Source organism: Equus asinus, unplaced genomic scaffold (assembly GCF_041296235.1).
Source record: "Equus asinus isolate D_3611 breed Donkey unplaced genomic scaffold, EquAss-T2T_v2 contig_803, whole genome shotgun sequence".
Lineage (NCBI taxonomy): Eukaryota > Metazoa > Chordata > Mammalia > Perissodactyla > Equidae > Equus > Equus asinus.
In genome coordinates this window covers 643,087-670,434 of record NW_027225520.1, presented here as the reverse complement: position 1 = coordinate 670,434, position 27,348 = coordinate 643,087, and the positions used below count along the sequence as shown (strand labels likewise).

The window sequence follows — 27,348 nt, the reverse complement described above, 5'->3', positions numbered from 1 at the left end:
TTTTTAATGATAACTTTTCCCCATTGTTTAATTACTCTTCCAGTTTTGTTCATCATGGAACCATCCTGGACTGTGAGGAGAAAGACTGGGACTTCTCAATGAATCTTAACGTCCGCAGCATGTACCTGATGATCAAGGCCTTTCTTCCTAAAGTAAGGTGACCACCACCAGGATGACCACCACGTTAGTCTCCAGGTCTCCATCCTGGGCATCCAGAAAGAATCCTCACATGTGCTGAAGAGTAATGGTAGTTAACGTAATGACTAACATGTAGTGAACATAAATACCAAGGCATTTAGTATAAATTAATTCGTCTGACCTTCCAGTTCATCCATTCAAAGAATATTTATTAAGCACTTTCTACATGCCAGGCTCCATTCTAGGTGCAGAAGACAAATCAGAGAACTAAACAAAGTCCCTTCTGTCAGGGAACTTCCATTTTGGAGAGGTGAGACAGGATAATATGTAATCAAATAAACATATAACATGTGAGGTAGTTATAAGTACTATGAAGAGAAAAAAAGCTCAGTTATTAGAGAGGTCCCAGAGGGCCTCACTGATAAGGTGAGATTTTCATAGAGGCCGAATGGAGCAACGGAGCTAACCATTCAGGTGTTTGGGGAGAAGCTTCCAGGGAGAGGGACAGCAGGAGGCCTGTGGGACCAGAACAATCCGATGAGGTAGGTACTACTTTGTCCCATTCACTGTACAGAGAAAGAAACTAGGAGGTTAAGTAACTTGCCCAAATCACATAACTAGCAAGTGGTTAGAGCTAAGATTAGGCACACGCTCTCAGGATGGATGTACCCCACTGCTTTTCTGTACCTTGAGTACCCTCCTTACTCTCCTGTCTTTAGCTGAGCCACTGAAGTTCCAGAGAGGTGAGAGACAGCATGTGCTGAAGAGAGAGTATTCCTCCTGAGTCTGCCACCCTTGAATTCTCCAGCCTTCACACAGCTCATCAATGTTTTTCATTTTGTTATACAAATAAGCTTTAAGTACCTTTTGATACAAAGCACCACACCAGGTGCTCTAGGGGAGACAGGTGTAAATATGAAAAATGTTGACTTCAAATGAGCTTGTAAGCCAGCAGTAGCAGACAGCACGGGCTCAGACAATGGACGGGTTGACTGTGTACAGAACCAGCTCAGTTCAAGGTTGTAAATTAAATCCTAGTGAAATGCAGAAGAGCCATTCTTTCCATCCATCCCTGCTGGATGAGATGACTGGAGTACTGAATGCTGCCCTGTGCGGGACAGGAGAAGAGCTTTTTAATGGCGCAGCAGGACTGATACTTTGCTCTGAACATTCAACCTAACGTCAAGAAGGATGCAGATGAATGCTAAAAGGAAAGTTAGAGAAATTGACTTAGTAACAAAGGAATTTGTTTTTAATCTATTTGTTTAGTGCCTAGAAGGGATCTTTGGGTGGGCCCACAGATTGTTGAACTAGCAAATTTTTTAAAAATATAAATTGCCTTTTTTACCTATCTGGAGGTGATGAAAATCTGTTATTTGGAACTTGGATGCATTTTTTGAAGGCTGGTCCTTAACACAGGATTTGGGGAGAAGCAGAGGCTGTGGTAAAAGGGGAGAGCGTCCGTCACAGCTGGTGAGACGTGTGAGACTCATTTGTAAAATGAGCTTGTTCGTGTCTGCAGTGCTTCACGAGTATCAGTGAGGAACGTAGGTGTGAGGCACAGTGGAGCTGAAATTTACACTTGTAAGTGTTAACTTTTAAAATATCGAACAATAACTTGCAAATTAGTGAGTTTGCCTGTGATTTAAAGCACCTCAACAATAATCCATATGAAACAATGACACTCGTTTGTAAAAAACGAAAAGAAAAAAATCCCCCAAAATATTAACCAGTGGGATGGGGAATCAAAAGGAGTCAGTGCCACTTGTTAAGGTGACCCTAACCAACCTGACCCCAAGGTCAGACTCTGGTGTCAAAAAACCTTCGGCACAGCCTGAGCTCTGCCCCTAATTCGCCAGGTGCCCTAGGAGATGGTACTTAGGCTCTCTCAGCATGTGTTTCTTCTATTTATTTATTTACTTTTTTTTTTTTCTAAGATTTTATTTTTACTTTTTCTCCTCAAAGCCCCCCGGTACATAGTTGTGTACTTTTAGTTGTGGGTCCTTCTAGTTGTGGCATGTGGGATGCCACCTCAGAGTGACTTGATGAGCAGTGCCATGTCCACACCCAGGATTCAAACCAGCAAAAGCCTGGGCCACCGAAGCGGAATGCGCAAACTTAACCACTCAACCGCAGGGCCAGCCCCATGTTTCTTCTGTTTAAAATGAGGGTGATAGATTACACAATCCCTTCCAGCAGTAATTGTCTAGGATCCTCTTGTGTTCGTTAACCATGACACACATATACCCAGTTAGAACTTTCCAGAGGAAGCCAGGATTTGGAGTCCAAGCAGATCTGCAAGGTCAGGTGGTCAAAATATAGGAACACTTGTAGGAAATTTCTGTTCATGGATAGACATTCCAAGACTGAAAGATCGGTCAAAAGGCAGAGGACAAATTGAAGATTCTGTAAGAGGTCAGTGCAGAATCCAAGGTCCACTAGAAAAGAAGATCCATTACGACAAGGATCTGGGGAGGGCTTGGATGTTTGGGGATTTTTCCTCCTTTGCTGTATTGTAGAAGAGTCCCTAGCACACGGAAGTGCTTAGCAAATGTTGGTTGAATGAGTAAGTGAATCTAGGTTATCAGTCCAGGTTGGGGTCAGGCATGGAATCACTGAAGACCCAAGGAGCCAAGGTCTGCCAAGTTTAGGAGCTGAGTTCTGGTTGATGGGGACAGAAGAGCTGAGTCAGAGTGGGACTGACTAGATACAGCTAGAGGAGATCTTTAGAGACCTTTGTAGCCCTGCCTGAGCTTCTGGAAGATCAGTCCTATGTGGCCTTACTATGTACAGACACTCCACTTTATGGGCCACAGAGGGCTGCTGCTTGGCAGGCAGAGGGAGCATCACACGGGACAGCAGGTTCTGAGCTGGGGGTAGGAAGGCAGCATGGAGGGAGGCAAGGACTTTGGGCTGGAGAATCAGCAGACAGGCCCAGCCGAATGTATGGTACCAGTGTTGGGGCAGCAGTAGCATCTCTAGGCGCGAAATTCTAGTTTGCCTGAGAGATTATTGCATTTCAGAAGATTGGAGACTGAACTCACTTAATAGCCCATTTTTATATATTAAGTTGGGCTATATGTATTAAAAATGGATTATGTATGTTAATTATATTTCAATAAAACTGGAACAATAAAGTAAAATGGGTTATTTGCTAAAATGGATAAGAAAGAATAATTTTAAGGCTTAGTTTTCAACACCATTCTACTCTACTAATTTTCCTAGTGTTTTTTATGAGGACCCCATTTCATTATGATTCTCTTTATTTTATAGACACACAAGTTGAGTTAAATATATTCTCCCCTCCATCTTCCTTGACTTGGTGGGTCACCTCAGCCTCTCCCGGTGTCCTTCGCTGTCTCCAGCACCATGCCATAGGCTGGTTTCAGACTCTCTGCTTTTAGTATGATTGGTAGCTAAGTATCAAAACGGAAAGTAGGAAGATGACCATAAAGAGATGTATAATCTTGGCAGCCTCATCCCTGATCCATTCGATCATTCACCGTCTCCATTCCTGCCTCTGTCTGAAAGCTACTGGAGAAACTCACCCCAACGGAAGTGACTTTTTTCTCTAGACCCTTTACACTGCCTCTCAAGACTCTGCTCTTTTAGAAACTTCACTTGATTTTCATGATAGAGTATATCCTGGTTTTCCTTCCTCTGTTCTCTAGTTGATATTCTCCCTTTTCCTCCTGGCAGTTATTTGAACTCTTCCCCACTGTCTCGTGGCCACCATCTCCCCTTGTTCTCTATAGTCATCCTCCCAGCCTCTGACTTCCATGAAAAGTTAGTGCCCATTAGGCCCATTCTCTCAACCTCTTGCTTCTTCCTCCAAAACGTTTATGAGTACCCATGCCCTTGCATGTACATAATATTATCTTGAAAACATACGTATATGTTATAATTAATAAAGTGTAAGTTCATTGAAAACAAAACATTTTTTAAGTCATAGCAGCCTGTTTCATTATATATTCTTTTAGGTCTGGGGCAGGGCCCAGTAATCTGCACTTTAAACTAGCACCTCAGGAGATCTTAATTCATCAAAACGTATTGACCGCCTACTGTGCCCCTTGTCTAGGAGGACAACACAGCCCCAGACCCTCCTCTCTCAAAGTTCACAATTGAGTGGGGAAATCCTGCAGGACGTATTTTAAGGAAACACTGCCCTTGACAGGAGGCTGCCATCAGTGCATGTGACCATGGACTGAGCTCTGCCTGCTGTGTCTGCTTTTACCACTCCTTTCCCGAACCACTACTGCAGCTTCCAGTCGTCTCCAGCATAGGCTGCCAGAGGAACCTGTAATCCCCGGATCTAGACATACCGCTCCTCCTCTGCACTAAGGCCTGCCTTATCTTCAGGGGAAATCCCAAATTCCTAAATTTAGTCCCTGTTGGCCTCTAAGGCCTCTTTCCTCCCAGGGCCTGCCTTCCAGCCAGACCCATCCCTTCCCCCCAGTTCCATAATAGAACCTTTATACCTATGGTTCTCATTCCTTAAAACACGCTTCTCTTTTGTTTTTCTGACTGTTACTCCACAAAAATGGGGTTATCCTACCCAATGCACGTAGAAAAAAAACAATTAATTACAGCATCAGATTTGGGGAAAGAAAAAAGCTTTATTGCTAGCTTGATCTGCAAAGAGACAGGAGGCGTATTCTCTCAGATCTGTCTCCCTGATCAAGGACTTGGGGCAAAATTTATGGGATGAAGGGCAGGGTGGTCTGAAGGGTGGAGACGGATACTTGGAGGTGAGAAATGAGGTGAGTGATGATCTGTGCAAGTGCAGTCAGCTCCATGGCTCTTCATAGGACGCATATTCACAGAATGGTGATGTTGGCATGATCTGAGGGTGGAGTTTTCAGCCCTTTGATGTCAAAAAGATTACTTAACAGGCATTTGCGCAGGCCCACTTGATGGAATGGTGGTCTTACCTGGCCTGAACTGGACAAGGGGGGACTCTCAGTTCCTGAAAACCCACTCTTATTACTCTGTTGGTAAGACGGGGTCAGTTGAACTGGTCCTGGAGGGCCCACGGTTACACTAATACTCTAGTTTTCAAAAACCGACCCACATATTTCCTCCTAGGAGCCCTCCTCTGAGTGTCCAACAGTGGATTGGCCCCTTCCTACCACCCACCACCTGTTCTCTGTGAAGGCCCATGCTGTCTCTGGATGCTGATTATGTCAGCCGCCCAGTCAGACTGGCAGCTCTCCATAGGCAGGGACTGTGTCACTTATCTTTGAATCTCCTGGACCTACACAATACCCAGCCACTGTAGGTATTCATCAAATAATGTGTTCACTGGAGTAAGAGTTTTCTAACATCAGGAACACAGTAAATATGAACATTCATTTGCACTGGCTTAGAGTTCATCCTCGGTCTTGCTGATACTCTTGTGACAGGGAAGGTGGTAGTCCCCCTGGGAGATGTTCTTGCCAGTGAGAGTGTACTCTGCCATCAGTTCCCAGCAGTGATGAGGAGGTTGTTAAGACTGCTTAATAGTACTTCATGTTAACAGCTAATAAGATGGTTCTGCAAACCCAGAGTAAATGCAGATCTTTTAAAGAGGTAGTATTTTTAGCCTGCAGAGTGGCATTTTTTTTTTTATTATTTGTTTTATTTTGGCAGATGCTCACAAATCTGGCAATATTATCAACATGTCCTCTGTGGCTTCCAGCATCAAAGGTAAGTCTGTTTTCCTCTGGGGGTTGTGATGAACATACTCATAATCTTCACAAGCTAAGGGTTTTGGAAACAAGCATAGCAGATATGATAAAACTTACCCATAACTTCAAAACTGCTCTTTTAAAATTAGTATTAAGTTCCTTGTCTACCAGTCCTTTCACCTTACATGTGATCCAGTGACATTAAATGAAAGTTTGTTTTTTGTGCTCTCCCGTTTAGTTCTTCTAATGGATATGGCAGTGGAGATCAAAGTGGGAGAAGGAAACATTTATTCATTTGATTAATCAAAAATGTATTGAACACCTACTGTGTGCCCCTGCCCCCAGAGAGTTCACAGTCCAAAACGGGGAGTGGGGAGAGGCTCAGGCAAACACACGTCTTCCACCATGTGATAGTTCCACTAAAGCGGAACACGCGCACTTAACCACTGAGCCACCAGGCTGGCCCCAGCTATTTCATTTTAAACTTGAAAATCCATGTGTGCCAGACTGTGCCCTTATCTCCATCTTGCACTGCAATCCTGGCCCTTCAACTTGACTTCTCGTTTAGGGCCCAGATCAACTGTCTTTGTGAAGCACCCCCCCAAGCCCACAGGCAGAGTTACTTCCCGTATTGTCACAGCACTTCATACAAAGCTCTGTTACAAAAAAAAAACAAAAAAAGAAATAGCCACTGCTGAGAGAACATTCCTTCTCTTTGCGAGGATACACACATTAAGCCTGCATGAGAGAGAAATGCAAAGAAATGCCTAAGCTTCTTGGTCTTTTGTTTTGCTTTGCTTTACCCTAATTTTCTTTTCTTTTCTTTCTTTTTTTTTTTTGAGGAAGATTAGCCCTCAGCTAACATCTGCCGCCAATCCTCCTCTTTTTGCTGAGGAAAGCTGGCCCTGAGCTAACATCCATGTCCATCTTCCTCTACTTTATATGTGGGACACCTGCCACAGCATGGCTTGATAAGCGGTGCTGTGTCCACACCCGGGATCCAAACCGGCGAACCCCAGGCTGCCAAAGCAGAACGTGCAAACTTAACCACTGCGCCAGTTTTCTTTTTTTATCTTTTTTATTTTATTGAGGTCATAATAGTTTATAACACTGTGAAGTTTCAGTTGTGCATTATTATTTTTCAGTCACCATATGTTGCCCGCAGCCGCAAAGGGCAAGGAATGACAGGCACCGCCAAGGCTATTTGGTTGTTTCAGCAATCAAAGGTTTTGGATAAAGGGAAACAGAACAAGGAGTGGGCATAAGGGAGAACAACAAATCGGTACTTACAACATCCACACCACAATCAGCTGGGGAAGTCCCAATAGTTTGTACGGCGGGTGGGAGTGCCGATTGTCCGGGTCTGAGGCAAGGTGTCCTTTCCTCAGTGAGACTCCCAATTGTTCTATGCCTGTGACTCCCTTTTACCCTAAGGTTTCTCTGGGTTCTGACTCAGGGTTTTAGACATTTGGATATTTTGAGTTATTTCTTCTTGTTCCCACAGATGGGGTGCTTCTATCTTTTTCGTTCCCATGGATAGGATGTTTCTAAAGTCCTGTCAGGTGCCCGTCAGGGTGGCCAGCCCAGACAAGGAACATGACACAGGACTCATTCTTTGTAACTTGTGCCTTAGAGTCAGGGCCGAAGTGGCCCTGAGCCCAGACACATTCCTTTGTGTAGGGCCCAGGCCCAGTATCCTTGGAAGGTGGGGAGGTCAATGAACTCTGTGCACCTTATAAATGGTGCCCCTTCACCCCTTGTGCCCACACCCTAACCCCCTTCCCCCTGGTAACCACTAAACTGTTTTCTTTGTCCATGTGTTAGTTTTTCTTCCACATATGAGTGAAATCATATGGTGTTTGTCTTTCTCTATCTGGCCTATTTTGCTTAGCATATTACCCTCCAGGTCCATCCATGTTGTGGTGAATGGGACAATTTTGTCTTTTTTATGGCTGAGTAGTATTCCGTTGTATATATACCACATCTTTATCCATTCATCAGTCGGTGGACTCTTGGGTTGCTTCCACATCTTGGCTATTGTGAATAATGCTGCAGTGAACATAGGGGTGCATATATCTTTACACATTCATGTTTTCATGATCTTTGGATAAATACTCAGTAGTGGAATAGGTGGGTGGTATGGTTATTTCTATTTTTAACTTTCTGAGGAATCTCCATACTGTTTTCCATGGTGGCTACACCAGTTTGCATTCCCACCAGCAGTGGATGAGGCTTCCCTTTTCTCCACATCCTCTGCAACATTTTTTGGTTTTTCTCTTGGTAATTATAGCCATTTTAACAGGTAAAAGGTGATATCTCATTGTATTTTTGATTTGCATTTCCCTAATAATTAGTGATGTTGAACATCTTTTCATGTGCCTGTTGGCCATCTATATATCTTCTTTGGAAAAATGTCTGTTCGTGTCCTCTGCCCATTTTTGGATCAGCTTGTTTGTTGTTGAGATGTATGAGTTCTTTGTCTATTTTGGAAATTAACACCTTGTTGGATTTATGATTTGCAAATATTTTCTCTCAGTTGGTGGGTTGTCTTTTTGTTTTGTTCCTGGTTTCCTTTGCCTTGCAGAAGCTCTTTAGTCCAATGAAGTCCCATTTGTTTATTTTTTTCTTTTGTTTCCCTTGTCCAAGTAAAAATGGTATTCGAAAAGATACTGCTAAGACTGATATCCAAGAGTGTACTGCTTATATTTTCTTCTGGGAGTTTTATGGTTTCACATCTTAGCTTCAAGTCTTTAATCTGTTTTGAGTTAATTTTTGTGTGTGGCAAAAGATAATGGTCTAACTTCATTCTTTTGCATATTTCTGTCCAGTTTTCCCAGCACCATTTATTGAAGAGACTTTCCGTTCTCCATTGTATGTTCTTGCCTCCTTTGTCGAAGATTAACTGTCCGTAGATGTGTGGGTTTATTTCTGGGCTTTCAGTGCTGTTCCATTGATCTGTGTGCTTGTTCTTGTACCAGTACCATGTTGTTTTGATTACTACAGCTTTGTAGTATATTTTGAAGTCAGGGATTGTGATGTGTCCAGCTTCATTCTTTTTTCTCAAGATTGTTTTGGCTATTCGGGGCCTTTTGTTGCCCCATGTAAATTTTAGGATTCTTTGTTCTATTTCCACATCATTGGGATTCTGATTGGGATTGCATTGAATCTGTAGGTTGCTTTAGGTAGTATGCAAGTTTTAACTATGTTTATTCTTCCAGTCCATGAGCCTGGAATATCTTTCCATTTCTTTATGTCATCATCAATTTCTTTCATTTAACGTCTTAAAGTTTTCATTGTGTAAGTCTTTCACCTCCTTGGTTAAATTTATTCCTAGATATTTTATTCTTTTTGTTGGGATTGTATATGGGATTGTATTCTTAAGTTCTCTTTCTGTTAGTTTGTTATTAGAGTATAGAAATGCAACTGACTTTTGTAAGCTGACTTTGTACCCTGCAACTTTGCTGTAGTTGTTGCTTGTTTCTAATAGTTTTCCTATGGATTCTTTAGGGTTTTATATATATAAAATCATATCATCTGAAAACAGCAAGAGTTTGACTTCTTCCTTGCCAATTTGGATTCCTTTTCTTTCTTTCTCTTGCCTAATTGCTCTGGCCAAAACCTCCAGGACTACGTGGAATAAGAGTGGTGAGAGTGGGCACCATTGTCTCGTTCCTGTTCTCAGAGGAATGTCTTTCAGTTTTTCCCCATTGAGTATGATGTTGGCTGTGGGTTTGTCATATATGGCCTTTATTATGTTGAGGTACTTTCCTTCACTACCCATTTTATTGAGAGTTTTTATCATAAATGGATGTTGGCTCTAGTTAAATGCTTTCTCTGCATCTCTTGAGATGATCATGTGGTTTTTATTCCTCATTTTGTTAATGTGTATCATATTGATTGATTTGCAGGTGTTGAACCATCCCTGCATCCCTGGAATAAATCCCACTTGATCATGTTGTATTATCCTTTTAATGTGATGCTGTATTTGGTTTACCAATGTTTTGTTGAGGATTCTTCGTCTATGTTCATCAGCAATATTGGCCTGTAATTTTCCTTCTTTGTGTTGTCTTTGTCTGGCTTTGGGATCAGGGTGATATTGGCCTCATAAAATGTGTTAGGAAGTATTTCATCATCTTCAATTTTTTGGAATAGTTTGAGAAGGATAGGTATTAAATCTTCTTTGAGTGTTTGGTAGAATTCTCCAGAGAAGCCATCTGGTCCTGGACTTTTATTTTTTGGAAGACTTTTGATTACTGTTTCAATCTCTTTACTTGTGATTGGTATATTCAGATTCTCTGTTTCTTCTTGGTTCAGTTTGGGAGGTTGTATGAGTCTAAGAATTTATCCATTTCTTCCAGATTGTCCAATTTGTTGGCATATGGTTTTTCATAGTATTCTCTTATAATTCTTTGTATTTCTGTGGTATCCATTGTAATTTCTCCTCTTTCACTTCTAATTTTATTTGAGCCTTCTCTCTTTTTTTTTAAATTAGTGAGTCTGGCCAAGGGTTTGTCAATTTTGTTTTTCTTCTCAAAGAACTAGGTCTTAGTTTCATTGATCCTGTCTACTGTTTTTTTGGTTTCAATTCATTTATTTCTGCTCTAATTTTTATTATTTCCCTCCTTTTGCTGACTTTGGGCCTTTTTTGTTCTTCTTTTTCTAATTCTGTTAGGCGTAATTTGATTGCTTATTTGAGATTTTTCTTATTGGTTAAGGTGGGCCTATATTGCCATGAATTTCCCTCTCAGGACCACTTTTGCTGCATTCCATGTGAGTTGGTATCGTGTATTTTCATTTTTATTTGTCTCCAGTTGTTTTTTGATTTCTCCTTTAATTTCTTCAATGATCCATTGGTTGCTCAGTAGGTTGTTGTTTAGTCTCTGCATGTTTATCTCTTTCCCAGCTTTTTTCTTGTAGTTGATTTCTAGTTTTATAGTATTATGGTTGGAAAAGATGCTTGATATGATTTCGATCTTCTTAAATTTATTGAGGCTTGCCTTATTTCCCAACATGTGGTCCTTCTTTGAGAATGTTCCACGTGCACCTGAGAAGAATGTGTATTCTGCTGGCTTTTGGGTGGAGTGTTCTATATATATCTATTAAGTCTGTCTGGTCTGTAATTCATTTAGTTCCACTATTTCCTTGTTGAGCTTCTCTCTGGATGGTCTATCCATTGATGAAAGTGGGGTGTTAACATCACCTGCTATTACTGTGTTGCTGTTAATGTCTCCTTTTAGGTCAGTTAATAGGTGCTTTATGTACTTTGGTGCTCCTGGGTTACATACACATATGTGTTAAATCCTTTTGGTGGAGTGTCCCTTTTGTTGTTATATACTGCCCTTCTTTGTCTCCCATTGCCTTTTTTTTTTTTTTTGGGTGAGGAAGATTGGCCCTGAGCTAATGTCCATGCCAGTCTTCCTCTTTTGTATATGGGATGCCACCACATCATGGCTTGATGGGCAATGTGTAGGTCCACGCCCAAGATCTGAACCCATGAACCCTAGGCCTCCAAATCAGAGCACGTGAACTTAACCACTACATTACCAGGCTGGCCCCATCTCATTGTCTTTTTTATCTTGAAGTCTACTTTGTCTGCTGTAAATATGGCAACACCTGCTTTCTTTTGTTTGCCATTGGTTTGGAGTATTGTCTTCCATCCTTTTACTCTAAGCTTGTTTGTCTTTAGAACTGAGACGTGTTTCCTGGAGGCAGCATATTGTTGGGTCTTGTTTTCTAATTCATCCAGCTATTCTATGTCTTTTGATTGGGGAATTTAATCCATTTGCATTTAGAGTGATTACTGATATATGAGGGCTTAATGCTGCCATTTTATCACTTGTTTCCCAGTTGTTCTGTATTTCCCTTTTTCTTATCCCGTGTATTTCAGACGGATGATTCAGTTTGGTGGCTCTCTATGATGGTTTTCTCAGTTTTCTGCTTATTTATCATTTGTGTCTCAGTTGTGATTTTTTTAGTGGTTAACCTGCACTTTGTGTACAAGATCTCATAGATGAGATAGTCCATTTCTGATAGACTCTTATCTCTTTTGACTAAGCAGTTTCCATCCCTTTCCCCTTCGCCTTCTGCATTATTGTTGTCACAACTTGTTCCATTTTGTATTGTGAGTTTGTGGTTAAAATGATGAGACTATATTTATTCTTGATATTTTCCTTCCCTTCATCTTTAATGTTATGCTAATCTGTTCTGATAAAGAGTTGCAGTTTTCTGATTTTGTCTGCCTGTTTATCTCCTTGCTGAAGGCTGTGTAAACCCTTTCTTCTTCTTTTCAGGTATGAAGGCCTTCTTGATCAAATCTTGTAGGGGGCCTTGTGGCAATGAACTCCCTGAGCTTTTGTTTATCTGGGAAAGATTTTATTTCTCCATGATATCTGAAGGATATGTTTGCTGGATAGAGTATTCTTGGCTTAGAGTTTTTGTCTTTCAGAATTTTTAATATATCATTCCAGTCTCTCCTAGCCTGTAAGGTTTCTGCTGAGAAATCCAATTAAAGCCTGGTGGGGTTTCCTTTGTAGGTGATTTTCTTCTGCTTTACTGTCCTTAGTATTTTTTCCGTGCCATTAAGTTTTGCCAGTTTTACTAATCCATGCCTTGGAGAAAGTCTTTTTACATTGATGCAATTAGGAGTTCTCTTAGCTTCTTTTACTTCTAATTCCAGCTCTTTCCCCAGGGTTGGGAAGTTTTCAGCTATTATTTCTTTGAACAAGTTTTGTGCTCCATTCTCCTTCTCTTCTCCCTCTGGAATACCTGTATTTCTGTTCACTAAATTGCTAATTTTATCCTCCGTAATATCAGCTCTGTCATTCAAGGTCTCCAAATTTTTCTTTATCTCATTTATTGTGTTTTCATCTCCAACATTTCTGATCGTTTTTTTCTTTATAGTTTCAATCTCTTTTGTGAAGAATTCTCTCCGTTCATTAATTTTGTTCCTGATTTCATTGAACGGTCTTTCTGAGTTCTCATAACTTATTGAGTTTTTTATGATGGCCATTTTGAATTCTCTGTCATTTAGATTGTAGACTTCTGTGCCTTCAGGATTGCTTTCTGAGTATTTGTCTTTTTCCTTCTGGTCAGGAGTATTAATATACTTCATACCATTCAATGGGGTGGATTTGTGCATTTGCATACTGATAGTATCTGGTCATACATTCCACCTGCCACCACTGGAGAGGGGGCAGCACCTGTGTAATCTGAGCCCACCGTGATCCCTGTCAGCCCTGCTTGTCCGAGCCTGGGCCACTTGTTGGGACTGCAGAGGCCCTGTGGGCTCTCCCACCAGACAAGAAAGCAATTATGCAGGAGCTCAGGGCTGCTGCCTGCTCCCACAGTCCCACTGAGTTGCAGTCCACCCCTTGGGGCCGCAGTGGTACTATGGGCATTCAAGGCAGCTGGGAATTTGTTTGCCTGGGTGCACAGCTCCACTGCCATCTGCTCCTAGGTCACACCAGCCATTAGTGCTTTGTGGGCAGGGCCTCCCCACTGGGTCTGAGCCTAGCCATTCCCTGGGACTGCAGTGGCTCTGGGCTCTCCCACCAGATGAGAAAGCGATCATGCGGGGGCTCAGGGCTGCCATCACCTGTTCCTGTGGTCACACCGAGGCATGCTCCCACCCTTGGGGCTGCAGCAGTACTATGGGCCTCCAGCTGGGAGAGCAGCTGCATGCGTGTACAGGTCTGCTGGGGGACCAGAAGAGTACTCACCTATCTCCACCACCTCTCCAGGGGTAGTCCATCCCCCTTCAAATGTATAGCTGCGCAGGTCTCTCAGGCATCCTGAGGTGCTGTGTGGGTATCTTCTGCTGATCAATGAATGACCATTTAGTTGTAGTTCGAAGAGGGAGAGACAAAGGGAACAGCTCACTCCACCATGATGCCGATGTCACTCCTAATTTTCTTTTGGAATCTGCCTAAGGTTTCTCCCAGCTGATGATGAAAAACTAAAACCACTTGTCATTTAAGTGCAGCATCTCAACACCTGAGTCTCAGTTGAGTTGTGCCGATAATGATACTATTTTCCTAAATTCAGAAACTCACCCTATTAAGGGAGAAAACCTGATATCAATTTTTAAAAAACAGTGGGGTGAGAGGAAGCATGACACTGGTTACTGGGGACACTAATTTGTGTTCCCTTTCTAGAGGAGACTGTGTTTTTCATTCCTTCACTTGTCGAACCTTCTCTTCATCCTCAGGAGTTGTGAACAGATGTGTCTACAGCACAACCAAGGCAGCCCTGATTGGCCTCACAAAGTCCGTGGCTGCAGACTTCATCCAGCAGGGGATCAGGTGCAACTGTTTGTGTCCAGGTGAGTTAGGCTCCACAGGGCTATGAAATTGTCCTTTGTGACATCCCACTTGCCACTGTGAGAGAGATCTCCATAAGCTTGTTTACTACCTGTTACTGTGGCCTGTCATTGGGACAAGTTCAAAAGGGAAAGAGTCCCATCCTGTTAAGGTAACAGTCTAACAGTCAGTTGGGAGAGAGATCCTAAGTCATCAGGAATAAGCCACTGAGGCAAACAGTTTACATGCTGCTCATGCACGTGGCGGCAATTCTAAACCACTGGGTTAAGAGACATGAGTCACCAGGGCTTACTGTTTTGGAAGCAGACCAGGGATGACTGTGTCGGGGGGAAGATGAAAAGTAGCCCATGCTCACAGGACAGCGGAAGAAAGTAAGAGGAGCCTCCCAGAACACAGGGGCTCTGCCGTGGAAATCACCTGGGTTGGCCCAGGGATAAAAAGGAGGGATTAATACCTTCCTTGATGCTATACAAAGTGAGTCAGCAAACTATGGCCTGCAGGCCAAATCCAGCCCACCGCCTATTTTGTAAATATAGTTTTATTGGAACACATCCACACCCAGTTTGCTTCTTGTATTGGCAATGACTGCTTTCATCCTACAACAGCAGAGTTGAAAACAAATGGTTCTTAACACCAAGAATATTTACTGTTTGGCTCTTCACCCAAATGTGCTGACCGCTCATAAAAGAAAGGAGAAAAGCAGAACTTATTAGTAGCAAGGACATTCAATGTGTCCAAACTAAAGCATTCAATAACCTATTTCTTAGGAATGACTTCTCATTTTCTTAATATCTGTAGGTGTGTCTATTAATTAGATATGCCCTTTCACCTGGTTCCACTGACCAACATGAATATAGGCTACCTAAGAAGAATTACTAACTTCCTCTCTGGAAAGAAATGAAATGAACATCCAGGATCCAGGTTTTTCTCAGTAGTTCACAGCTGGTGTGGGGATTGAGGAGGGGAAGCATTGCAGTTCCCTGTGGGACCTTTCACGACCTGGAGGGTATGCTAGGATCTGGGGGGGAGTTGACGGGGAATAGGCTGGACAGCCCCACAGGAGATTCTGATGTAATCCAGCCTGGTCTCCCCTCAGGTTGAAAACCACTGATTTATTAAAGAGGGAAGACGACTATATACCTTTTGTTGACACAGAATAACTAATAACCATTTTATAGATAAGAAAGATAAGGTGCGTTTTACTTGAATCAGGCAGTCTCTACAAAGGAAGAAAGCGTTCCAGAGAGGCATGGTTTTCAGTACAGTTTTATACCTTTTTAGAACACAGAACATCCATAAAACACACCCAGGATACATATTCATCAAAGTTTCAGAGAGATACTCAGTTGCAAATTAGCAAGCAGGTCAACATGACCCTGATGTCAGGAAGGGGAACTTATCTTTAAAGAGTTCTGATACTGGTGGGCACAGGAGGGGAAGTGTGCATCCTTATCTTCAAAGAGTGCCTTCTTTTACTTTGAGATAATGCATAATGCCCTCTTTAATGGTTAAGGCAGATGTTTGATAGGCTATAAGTCAGGTGTCTTTAGTTCAAGCCAAATCAGTTTTAAACCAAAATAGCTACCCCATATACCTCAATATGTGAAAATTTCTTGTCACTTTCAAGCTACAGCATTCCCCTTATGGAGGTGTTGTGTATAATTTTTCTTGGACTAAAAAGGTAAACATCGGTAACACTAAGAAACAGGAGGATACAGAAGAGACAGTTTCACTTGGTTTTAACATACAAACTGGTGATACCTGAGCCTAGCTGTTCTTGGTACCATTTACCCGGTGGAATAAATGGCAAAATGATTTGGAAAATGTGATTGTTTTAGCAGCTAGCCTTTTCAGAAGATTGGAAAATATGTTATCAAATTCTCTGGGACAAGGAACTAGCTGTGACTCACTGAGCCAGTCCCAGAAGGAAACATGATGGGGAATGAGTGTGTGTGGGATGGTGCTGATGGCTGTAGAGTCACAGCTGGTCAGCACGACTTGGGTAGACAGTAGCATGGTGTGTCAGCCTGTGCCATGGACACAGCAGAGTCAGGTGACAGTGGAATGAAGCAGAAGGCATAGGCTTGATCCACAGCTCTCATTTAATGGCCATTCATACTGGCCACATGTAAGATGTGACGCTCATTTTCCTCAGTGGGAGGAAGCTGTAGAAGCTGTAAGGATTTTGAGGAGAGTGTTAGAGAAGCTCAAGGCATCTTGAGCACACTGCTGGTGAAATTTTGGACTTTAAGGAGGCTGTTGATGAGAGAAGTAAGCAAAATGTTGTCTGAGGGGCTGGCCCCGTGGCCGAGTGGTTAAGTTCGCGAGCTCCGCTGCAGGCGGCCCAGTGTTTCGTTGGTTCGAATCCTGGGCACAGACATGGCACTGCTCATCAGACCACGCTGAGGCAGCGTCCCACATACCACAACTAGAAGGACCCACAACGAAGAATATACAACTATGTACCGGGGGGCTTTGGGGAGAAAAAGGAAAAAAATAAAATCTTTAAAAAAAAAAATGTTGTCTGAAACTGGATACAAGGGGGTCTTTGTTATGTGGTTTCAGAAATTTTATCAGCACTATTGGCTGCAGTGACATGGAAGGTATAAAATGTTTCTAATGAACCAGGCAATGTAGCGAAGGCAATTTCATCCCAGAGTGGGGAGAGTGCCGCCCCTCCGAGTAAAATGTGAGAGGAGAAAGAAGCTAAAGAAAGGGTTCTTAGACAGAAAAGTGTCAGAAAGTGCAAATTTTGAAGCTTCCCAGCCTCTCCAGAGAAATGGCAAATGGTCATAAATTTAAGGAATTATTTCTGAGCAGACCTCAAATCTGCAGTGCTGTGAGGAGCCCGCTCTAAAGATGGACCTGAAGGATGACTGCAGATCATTTTCCGTGACCGTAGGAAGACCGTGTGGCCTCCTGGAGTACTGTCAGTCAGAAAGAGGCTTCCTGAGAATTTACAGGTTACATACGTTAACAAAAAAAGTCTGGGGAACTTGCTCTGTAGGAAGGTGAACTAAGTGGGGTTGTAAAAATTTTAGTGTCATTCTTATTTTTCTTTTTTTAAGTAAAATATTGTAAATTATATTTTTCAATGAAAAACATGAAACAATGTTAAAATAGGAATTTGAAGCCAATGAAAACTGGCAAGATAATGAGGAAAATTTAGAACCAAGGACTGTGACAAGCATGGAGCTGTCCCTGAGGATTCAGAGTGAACGTGACAGCAAAGAATGGTTTTGAGATCATTGAGACAATGTGGGTCCTTGTACTGGTAAAGAATTGTGTGATATTACCTAGCCCTCAGGGTTGTTGTGAGGATTACTGAGATAATACCTGTAAAACTGCATACAGTCCATAAAGTATCATGTCAGTGTAATGCGACTAAAATGCTGGTGTTTCACTCAGAGTCCCTGCCTAGTGTCATAGTGAATTGTAGTCTGTGCTTTTAAAAATCATGGAAATGCTGTTAAAGAAGTTATAAGCCTATGAAATAAAAGGGCAGGCAGAAGAGGTGAAATTGCTGTTCCAAGTTATGGACAGGATTTCTCTGGTACCTGTATCCTACGGAAAGGAAGTTTAAAGTTGAGTTGCCAATTTCTTTTTCAGTCTAAGTAAGTAACCAAGCTGAATGTCACCCTTTGATTTAGGAACCGTTGATACCCCATCTCTGCAAGAAAGAATACAAGCCAGACCAAACCCTGAAGAGGTATGTCTCCTATTTTAAATGTGTTTAAATCTTTTAGTTAAAAAAAATGCCCTCTTCCTTACGCAGAGTAGACAAATGCATAGAGACAGAAAGTAGAAGGGTAGTAGCCAGGCCTGGGGGAGGGGCCTGGGGAGTTAGTGTTTAGTAGGCATAGAGTTTCAGCTTTGCAAGATGAAGAGACTTCTGGAGATTGGTTGCACAACAGTGTGAATGCACTTCATGCTACTGAACTGTACACTTAAAAATGGTTAAGATGATAAATTTTATATTATGTATATTTCACCACATTTTCAGAAAAATTTAAAAACCCTCTACTTTAAGATTAACTTCCTGATCTGTCACAGTGTCTGTAGGTTTTAGTATAACACAAATAGTTTGAGCAGCGTAGGAGTCACCATAGTCCTGCGTGGCCCACAGTTAATAATATTAATGATACTCTCATGTATCATGCGTGAATAATCGAGGCAGCAGGCCAGTGGCCTCTGTAGATCTCTCTTGCTTTGCCTCCTGAAGGAGCTGCCAGTGAGTTCATACTTTAGCTCACACCACTGATGTCTGGTGTGGTGTCTGGTCACAGGCACGGAGCGACTTCCTGAAGAGACAGAGGACGGGAAGATTTGCAACCGCAGAAGAAATAGCCCTGCTCTGCGTGTACCTGGCTTCTGATGAAGTAAGCGCTATTCTTCCCAGGGAGGTCATTATTCTCAATCACATTGGCCCGCTATTTTTGCTCATCAAGTAATGTCATTTTACAGAGTTACAGCATATGATCGTTAAGTTGCTGCATTTACGAGGTAGGGATAAGTTCTGATTTAATTTGCTCAAAGAAAGACCACTTTGATCTGAGCCACTAACTCTTCCTCATTCAAGTTTATATGTCACCAAATCTTGTAGCAAATAAAATGGAGGATGGAAAAAAATTAAATCACTCAATTTTATGAGAAACAGTTACTTTCAAAAATTACAGTTGGGGAAGCCTTGATTAAGTGTAAATCAAACGAACCTCCAAAATCATGAGAGCTTCAGGTGAAATGGGGAGAGAGTTAACCAGATATAATTGTGTCCAGGAGACACAGAATTGGCATCTGGTGTTCTTAGTTTTACTGGAAACTTATTTAGAAGAATCCCACTGACTCTTTTCCTATGAATTTTTACTGTTTGTCATCATATATGGAAATTCCTAATTCTGTCTCTTTCCACTTTGCATCTATTTAGTAACCAGTTTCTTCCTTTTTTTTTTTTTTGAGGAAGATTAGCCCTGAGCTAACTACTGCCAGTCCTTCTGTTTTTTGCTGAGGAAGCCTGGCCCTGAGCTAACATCCGTGCCCATCTTCCTCTACTTTATATATGTGGGACACCTGCCACAGCATGGCATGCCAAGCGGTACCATGTCCACACCCAGGATTCAAACCAGCGAATCCCGGGCCGCTGAGAAGCGGAATGTGCGAACTTAACCACTGCGCCACCGGGCCAGCCCCCCAGTTTCTTCCTTAATGGCTATTGTATATTTTTAAATGGCTTACAACTGTGAAGGCAGAAACTACATTTATAAGGAATAGAGCACAAGAATATCCCCCTATGTTATGTCTTGAAATGTTACATGCCCTGGAAACTAACGTGTGAGCAGAAAGAAGGAAAAGGGAGCAGGCAGGAGAGAGGTGTGTCACTGGCCACTTAGCTCCTCTTTACAGTGATTTGGTGCACATGAGGTGGTTGATGAATGTGGCAGATAGAAGGGTTGAAATGTTTTAGTGACAGAGCAGTTACTACTTGTCAGAACTATTACAACAGCTGTTAATAGCTGGGGAAATTGCTAGGCATTTGATTAATGGAGCATACATTGGCTTTTGTGATTTCTCTGAATCTATATCTTCAGAAGAGCTCACTTGATTTTGAGGTACTGCTGATAAGCTAAATTGTCCTTGTTTAGCCAGAACTTAAGTTACCAAATATTTAGAAATGTTCTGGCTTGAAATGTGCAACAAAAGGACCATTGGCCTTTTAGAGGAGACCAGAGGAGTCCATATATAAAACAGAGAACTTGCCTTTTTAAAAAAACTTGAGGGAATTGGGGTTGTTTCTTGATAAACTGATTTATCTGCTTTATATGATCCGTTTTCATATATTGAACTTGGGGCCAGCCTGGTGGCGCAGCAGTTAAGTTTGCAGTCTGCACTTTGGTGGCTAGGGGTTCACTGGTTTGGATCCCAGGTGTGGACCTATGCACCGCTTGTCAAGCCATGCTATGGCAGGCATCCCACATATAAAGTAGAAGAAGATGGGCATGGATGTTAGCTCAGGGCCAGTCTTCCTCAGCAAAAAAAAAAAAAAAAAAAAGAGGACGATTGGCAGTAGATCTTAGCATAGGGCTACTCTTCCTAAAAAAAAAAAATTTCTGTTCTTCTATTATGATGTCTTTCCTTCTTGCCTCTTCCATCGTCTCAGGCTTTAGATGAGTTTAAAACTAAGAACACAAATTTGAGTCTTTATTATCCATGTTTAAGTTAAAAGACTGTTAAACCTCTACCACAAGGATCACTTCACCTTGAATTCTTTAGAAAATGAAAAATTCTGTGGGGAAAAAACAGTAATATTTTTAACTCCTTTAGTTTTACACAGATTTAGATGTCTGAAGTTAGTATAGAATATTTTTTTGTAGTTCAATAGATAATTATTAGTATTCACATAAATTTTAAAAACACATTTAGCATGCTCCAGTTCGTGGAATTACCTGTGTATGTTGACCAACTAAATATACACCATCTTTTAAAACAATTCTATTTGTAAATTGACACCACCACTTTATGACTGACACACTTGATTATGTTCAAAAGTTTATTAGTGGCATAAAACTCAGCTAGTTTAGAATAGTTCTGAGTCTCAAAATTAAAGTGTACTATTTTAGCCTCGACTTTATCCTAATTTGGAGAATGGGTATATATCACCAAACTGCTTAATTTTCTGATTCTGAGACCAAATACCTAATAGCCCCTGCGTAGAATGTGATACATGCTCAAACACCAGCTAGAGGCCACTTAGCTCTGGATCACAAGAACACTCAGAAGTTTTAAATCACCCGAAACTTAATTCTAATTTTCCTAAATTCTGTTTGTTAAGTGAAGTTTCCTGTTACCAGGAGAGTAAATTGTTTAGTTATCTCAGTCATACAAAAATTGAAGAAACACAACCTGTGTTAAACCTGGCTAATTGTTGGGTCTCCTTGTGTTTATCACTACAGTCTGCCTACATCACAGGTAATCCTGTCATCATTGATGGAGGCTGGAGCTTGTGATTCAGGATCTCCTTGCTGGGAAGGCAGGCCCTTCCTATACACTGTAAACCCGGCTATGAAGAAAACTCACTCATCATCTCTTTCCTATTAATGGAATATTAATGAAAACAAGCCCTTTTTAAGGATGTCATTGTTCACAAGAATTTGATTCTTTAAATATTTTAATCTCTTTTGAAATCATTGTAGCTTAATAACATCACTGCAAAAGAATAGTTTTTAAAATAAGCCTCAATTTGTAAGCATATAAAATTAAAATATGAAGGAAAAAAGTAAGTTTTTTAAAAGAAAAGTGTATTCATTTCTATTTCCCAATATTCAGATGTTTTTGTTCAGGTCTGCATTGGTCTGTATGTGGATACTAATTTAAAATTTTTACACCGTTATAAATGAACAGCAAAGGTAGGAAGGAGTTTGGCTTCACTAACTTATGTTAAAAGAACTATAGACTATTCAGAACTATATGTTGGTCTGTTATATAAAATAAAAATAATCATCAGGTGTTTATACTTAATGGATGTTAGCACTTGGAATTAAGTACTATTTTCTTAGTCTAACTAAAAGATCTTTATTAAAATAAACAATGACATTTGACATGAGCCTAAGAAACATAATAGTTAACTAACGCAGTGATGCAGGCTTGGCGAGCCGAGGAGTCAAAAGAAAGATTTCTTGGACTCTCGAGGTCTGGCAGAAGTGCTCTTTTATTAAGAGAATAGCATGGAGTAGCATGGGGACAGGACCCATGGACAGTGAAGAGCTGCAGGCATGGGGACAGGACCCAGGGGCGGTGAAGAGCTGCAGCATGGGGACAGGACCCAGGGGCGGTGAAGAGCTGCAGCATGGGGACAGGACCCAGGGGCGGTGAAGGGCTGCAGGCATGGGGACAGGACCCAGGGGCGGTGAAGGGCTGCAGGCATGGGGACAGGACCCAGGGGCGGTGAAGAGCTGCAGGCATGGGGACAGGACCCAGGGGCGGTGAAGAGCTGCAGCATGGGGACAGGACCCAGGGGCGGTGAAGGGCTGCAATGGGTTGACGGTAGGGCTAAATTTATAAGGCATAGGTATGTGAGTTATTTCTTTACAAGACAAAGGAAAGATCATGAAAAAAATGTTAAAATGGTGTCTTTGCAGGTGGCGTCTGGTTATTGGGTGGTCCTAGAACTTTGGGTAAGAATCAGATCAATGAGGTCAGGATGTCCTGTGCTTCCCGGAGGATGATGTAGATGGGTATGTAGGCCAGGACGCCTTGGGCTTCTCTCCAGCGGGCAGCCTTGATCTGCATCAGCAGTATCATCAGTTTGAGGGATATTTTTTAGATTAAGTATAGATTTCTTCACCAAATTCCAGGATAACAGACAGGAGGATATAAAACTTAGAAATAGTCTCTGGATAAATAAATATAAATGAATCATATAACAGGAAACAAAACTAAAGAAAATAAAAGTTCCAAGAAAAAGTTCAAGTAAATTCATGTATGAGAGAGTACTAGGAAGTTTTTTCTTGTTCTTTTAGTTTTAGCGTTTTGTGTTTGTTTTTTATTTGTAGCTACCTCAAAAGACCAAATGGTATGATGCACATATAGATAATAAATGAGCAGTCTTTTCTCTTAGAATGTTAATTAATATTAACAAGGAAATTTTTAATGGACAATGAAAGGATAACATTTTGTTATAATAATTGCAGTGGATTCTAACATTAACACATGACCCTCAGGGTCAGTTCTCTCAGAGCTAACTGTGAACTATAAAACAGTGTCAACAATAAAAGTAAACTGGAGCCCAAAAGTTCATGTTCTCTAAAGTAAGGTTAATTAATCAGGTTGATGGATCAATGAGGAGCATATGACTGAAAGAAAAGGAAAAATACATTTCACTCCTGTGGTAAGAGGAAGCTGGATGTCACCAGAAGCCTTTCAAGCTTTAGGGAGGAAGAGTCAGTGTAGGAAAATAACCATTGTAGACGGCCTGAGCCAGGTCATGGGACGGGACTTGGGTTCCTCCATCCTGTCCACAAAGGAGCACCTGAGAGACGAGGAGGAGCGGCTCCTGTCTGCTGGGGACGGTCCTGGACACTGTCTGTCTCGCCTGAACAGCGGTGATTAAAACTGGCAGTTGCTTAAAGGAGTAAAAAACAGGTAAGAAATTCTTTATTTCTGAAGGACATGGAAATGCCCCGGAAGGGGCGCGCGCCCAGGCTCACACTCGGGTGGCGGGGTCGATCAGGGAAGGCAGACCCGAAGCGGAAGGGAGGGGAGGGGAGGGGAGGGACGCGGGCTGCCGCCGGCACCGCAGCATCCACGCGGGCCAGCGGGAGGCTCGAGCCAACACGCGGCCGAGGGGACGAGCCGCCCGCCACGCCGCTCGCTGCAAGGGTCCTGTTCTCGCGGCGCCTCGGAGAAGACGCGCCGCGGTGCGCCCGGAGCGCGCGACGGCCCGGCCCAGGAACCGGGCTCCCCGCCGCGGGCTGCCGGCCCGCCCTCCCCGCGAGGCCTCGCCCGACCCTTCCCGCCGGCTCCCCGCCCGCACAGCGCCTAAGGCCGGCAGCGCCGCGCCGCCGAGCCCCGGACCCGTGGAGGCCGCGGGCCCGCCCGGGTCTCCCGCGCCGAGAGGGCGGGGCGCCGCCTGGGGCGATGCGTGCGGGCGCCCGCCCGGCCGTCCCTGGGCCGCGGCGCAGCCGGGTCCCCCGCGGGCCCGCCCGTCCCTGAGCCGCGGCGCAGCCGGGCCCCCCGCGGGCCGCGAGCTGGGCCCCCGAGACGCCAGGGTAAGCGGAACCGGCGGGGCCTCAGGGCTTGCGGGCCGGGGGCGCGGAGGCGGGCGCGGCCCTGGGGTGCGTGGCTGTGTGCGCGCTCACTTGTTAGTTGTTGCTGCGGTGGGTTTCTCTCGTTTATTTTAGTTCTTAAAACAACCGGAGGGTGTGGCTCCTGTGGGCCGAGGTGCCGCTGCGCCCAGACGCCGCCGCTGGAGCCGGCACCACTGTTGAGTTGGGGGCGGCCGTGCTGCCCGGGCCTCCCGCGGGGGCGTCAGCGGCCCTGCAGCCGGCGGTGCGGGCTCTGCCGCCGGGGCTGCGTGCGCGCTGCGGGGCGCGGAGAGATGCTCCTCTGCCTTCCGGCTCTTCTGGCCGCTCTATGATCAGATCGCCACGAGAGACTCTAACGGGAGAAGGAAAGCCTAATAGCGTGTGTACACGAGAGAAACCCAGGAAAACAAGTAACTTGCCAAAATGGCCGAGGCCCTCGCCTTAAATGCCATCCTCAGCTGAAGACAAAAGATGTTGGGGGTGGGGAGAGCCAGGGGCTTCAGAGGGTAGGAAGGCAGTTCACAGGTAGGAGAAAAGGAGCAAACATTTGGAAAACAAGTGTTTGGCCACGCAGAAACAGAAGACAGAGGGGAGCCCAGCAAACAGGCTTTTCTAGGCTCCTCCCGCTCTACTGCCTCGTTCTTGTCACACCAAGGTGACATAGCTCGCTTCCTGAGACAGGTTTTTGTATCACTTTTAGGCGCTTAAAGTGAAGGTAACAAGAAAAACCTCTGAGTCTTTTTTTTCTTACAAATAATCCTAAAATAATGTTCATGTTGAAAGAACACATTTTGGGGTCACACATTTTGTTCCGCTTCAGTACACTCTGATGCTTGCACAACAAAATTGCCCGAGAACGCATTTCTCAGAACTATCAACATGTCAAGTGACTGTACTTCCCAGGCAGCAGCCTGTTATCTCACCCTAGAAGCTGGTGTACTTGTTGCCCTAGAAGATTAACAGCAGGAAGCCACATTTCCTTTAGCCTCCGGTCAAGAAATGGATAACATGAGTGGATAGAGAGAGGCAGATACCCTACTGAGACAAGTCAACCTCTGTTTCCACTGAAAGACTAAAAGCCCTTTTCAACCCCACTCCATCTCTCTAATGGGGCCTCCGCCTGAAGTTATTGCTGCTACAAAGTGCTCTCGTGAAATTCTAGTTTACTGTTTCTCTCCAAGTCAAGAATGTAACGTTTCAATTCAGCAAGTACCCGTGTGTCTTCTCTGGGCCACGCAGGCATGGGGACAGGAGATACAAATATGAATTAAATAAAGTTTCTGCCATTCAGTAACTCAAAATCCAATGGATCAGAATATACCTAACAAAAAATTAGGTAGTGGATTCATGGTATGCTAATGATGTGAGCAAAGTGACTGAATCGCATAATATATTTTCCAGCATATTTTGCCTGTATTTTTATTTTTTAATTTTTTCCTTTTTTTAGGATTTCCCTAGAAGGCATTGTAGAATAAGTGGGAAAAGGTCGATGATGTAGGTCTGAGCCCTGGGGCCTACACCAAAAGTTGCTATCCTGGATGTGGAAGTTTGGCCCTCACATCCATTCCTGCTTGCTTCTTGTATGCCTCTTTGTACAGGCGAAACTGGAAAGCTAAAGTATTTCCTAGACTCCCTCGCAGGTAGAGTTCTGGATGTAAAATTAGCGTCTGGCAAGTAGATGACTTGCCTGAGATTTCGAAGGCAGGGATGAGGCAGAGGCATCTCCCTGCTATTTTTGGCGAATTTCTGTTGACAAGGACGGTGCAGGAGATGCGAGTGTCCAGTCTCCAGAACTGTGGGTGTTGGGAGGGCCTTACAGCAGCAGGGACAGCCAGGTCAGCGTTGTCGTGTTGAAGCACCAGCTCTCTGGCTGTCCGGAGGTGGTTGAGGGAGGTGGGAAACATCTTCTATGTTCTCTGTCCAGGCAGCTTCCAGATCCCAGCCTCTCTGGGTCTCAGCTACAGTGTTGTTCTTGAACGCTGTAGTCCCTGTGGGGTCTCCTGATTGAGGCAAAAATAGTACATTCCCCAGTGGTTCAGTTACTAGTGTTCTAGAAGTCCTTCCTGGAGGCCCAGCGTAGACCCTGCTCTCTAGCCCTTTGAACAGTTCACTCAATTCCCTGTAGAATCTCTTTCTGCTTAAAATACCTGGAGTGGTTTCTATTTTCTGCGCTGACTCATTAATATGTTTGCTCTGTAGCCTCCAAGAGTCATCTAAACCTAATCTCTTCAGTTTCTTTTGATGGGAAGTGAAGACATGAGATGAGGCCCAGGGGCCTGCAGTGATCTGATGCCTTCAGCTGGGCTGTGCCCTCACCGGGTGCTGCAGACCCCACATTGAGTTTATCCCTGAAGGTATTTGAGTTTGTTACGCATAGACTAGATTATCTCTGACATCTCTTGCTGTACAAATATAATGTAAATGCCTTCTTCATTTAAAACATTTACAGAATGTATTCTGTAACAAGAAATTGTTGAGTATCTGGTTCATGCCCAACTGTTTCCTAGTCCTATTGATAATTGATAGGCTGCTCACAGACCCCAATGATAGAACAGATGTTTCCTCTAGGGGAAAGGGTTTACATCTTTTGCACACAAAGCCTAGGAACACAGTATGTGGGGAATGGAGCTGCCTGTATATGCACTTGTGTGAGGCGGTGGTGTTCTCAGTGTTTTTAGAGTCATGTATCCTGCATGTTAAAGAAAGCACAATTATGATAAGTTCTAAAGAGTTTTTAACAGCTTTATAAAGTTATTAAAGATATCTTGTTGATATCATAAAAGCTCTTTGCCTTTTTCGAAATCCATTCCTTTATTTTTCTGTGGTTTACATGAAGGACTGAAAGGTTTGAATTTACCAGTGTCCCTTCAGCACATGTATGCTTTCTTCTCAGGGAAAATCCTATAAAAGGAGGAGAAAGCATTGAGGGGACTATTTTGGGACTGCATGATGTACTTAGTACTTTTTTAAGATTTTCTGTGACATAGGCATTTTCACCATTTTACTGATGAAGAAACTTATCTGTACTGGTTAAGTAACTTGCCCCAAATGGCCCAACTAGGAGGCAGTGACACAGGATTTACAGTAAGGATTAATCCCATTGTCCTCTAACCACTCCGCATCTTGCCGTTTATGGTGTAGTTGATGCAGATATACACAGAGTTCCCTACAGACACATTCTCTTTCACCTCTCATCCTTTAATCCTGTGGTTTCTCTGCCTGTACTGGTCTTTATTTTCTTCACAAGAGTGGGTCCTCTTTCAAGGCTTGACCCCAGCCAAGTAGGCAATACCTCCTTTCTCCGTTTAACTATGTGACTGTACTTCTCACATCACAATTAAATTACCTTGAGGTAACACTAGCTGCTATAACAGATAAACTCAAAATCTCAGTAACAACACAGAGGCAGCTTATTTCTCCCTCATGGAA

The 27,348-nt window shown here is 43.1% G+C and overlaps 1 protein-coding gene and 1 pseudogene across 8 annotated transcripts in view; both read left to right on the top strand.

Annotated features, from left to right (window-relative positions):
• The window catches only part of LOC139044363 (dehydrogenase/reductase SDR family member 6-like), a 33,434-nt gene extending 7,203 nt beyond the window's left edge, over positions 1-26,231 (top strand). For 3 of the 8 annotated variants that reach the window (XM_070503816.1, XM_070503818.1, XM_070503817.1), the window contains 6 exons: positions 44-152; positions 5,767-5,823; positions 14,011-14,124; positions 17,773-17,831; positions 18,409-18,501; positions 21,070-22,579. In XM_070503816.1, coding sequence (XP_070359917.1) covers positions 5,796-5,823; positions 14,011-14,124; positions 17,773-17,831; positions 18,409-18,501; positions 21,070-21,123 — 348 coding nt within the window. In that variant the 5' untranslated portion in view covers positions 44-152; positions 5,767-5,795 and the 3' untranslated portion in view covers positions 21,124-22,579. Of the gene's footprint in view, positions 1-43; positions 153-1,629; positions 1,723-5,766; positions 5,824-6,650; positions 6,920-10,719; positions 14,125-17,772; positions 17,832-18,408; positions 18,757-21,069; positions 22,580-23,138; positions 23,258-26,118 lie in introns of those variants that run through there. The other 5 variants (XM_070503819.1, XM_070503812.1, XM_070503814.1 and 2 more) reach the window with 5 other exon arrangements.
• Positions 23,746-27,348, top strand: part of LOC139044362 (sodium/hydrogen exchanger 9B2-like) — a 54,524-nt pseudogene continuing 50,921 nt past the window's right edge.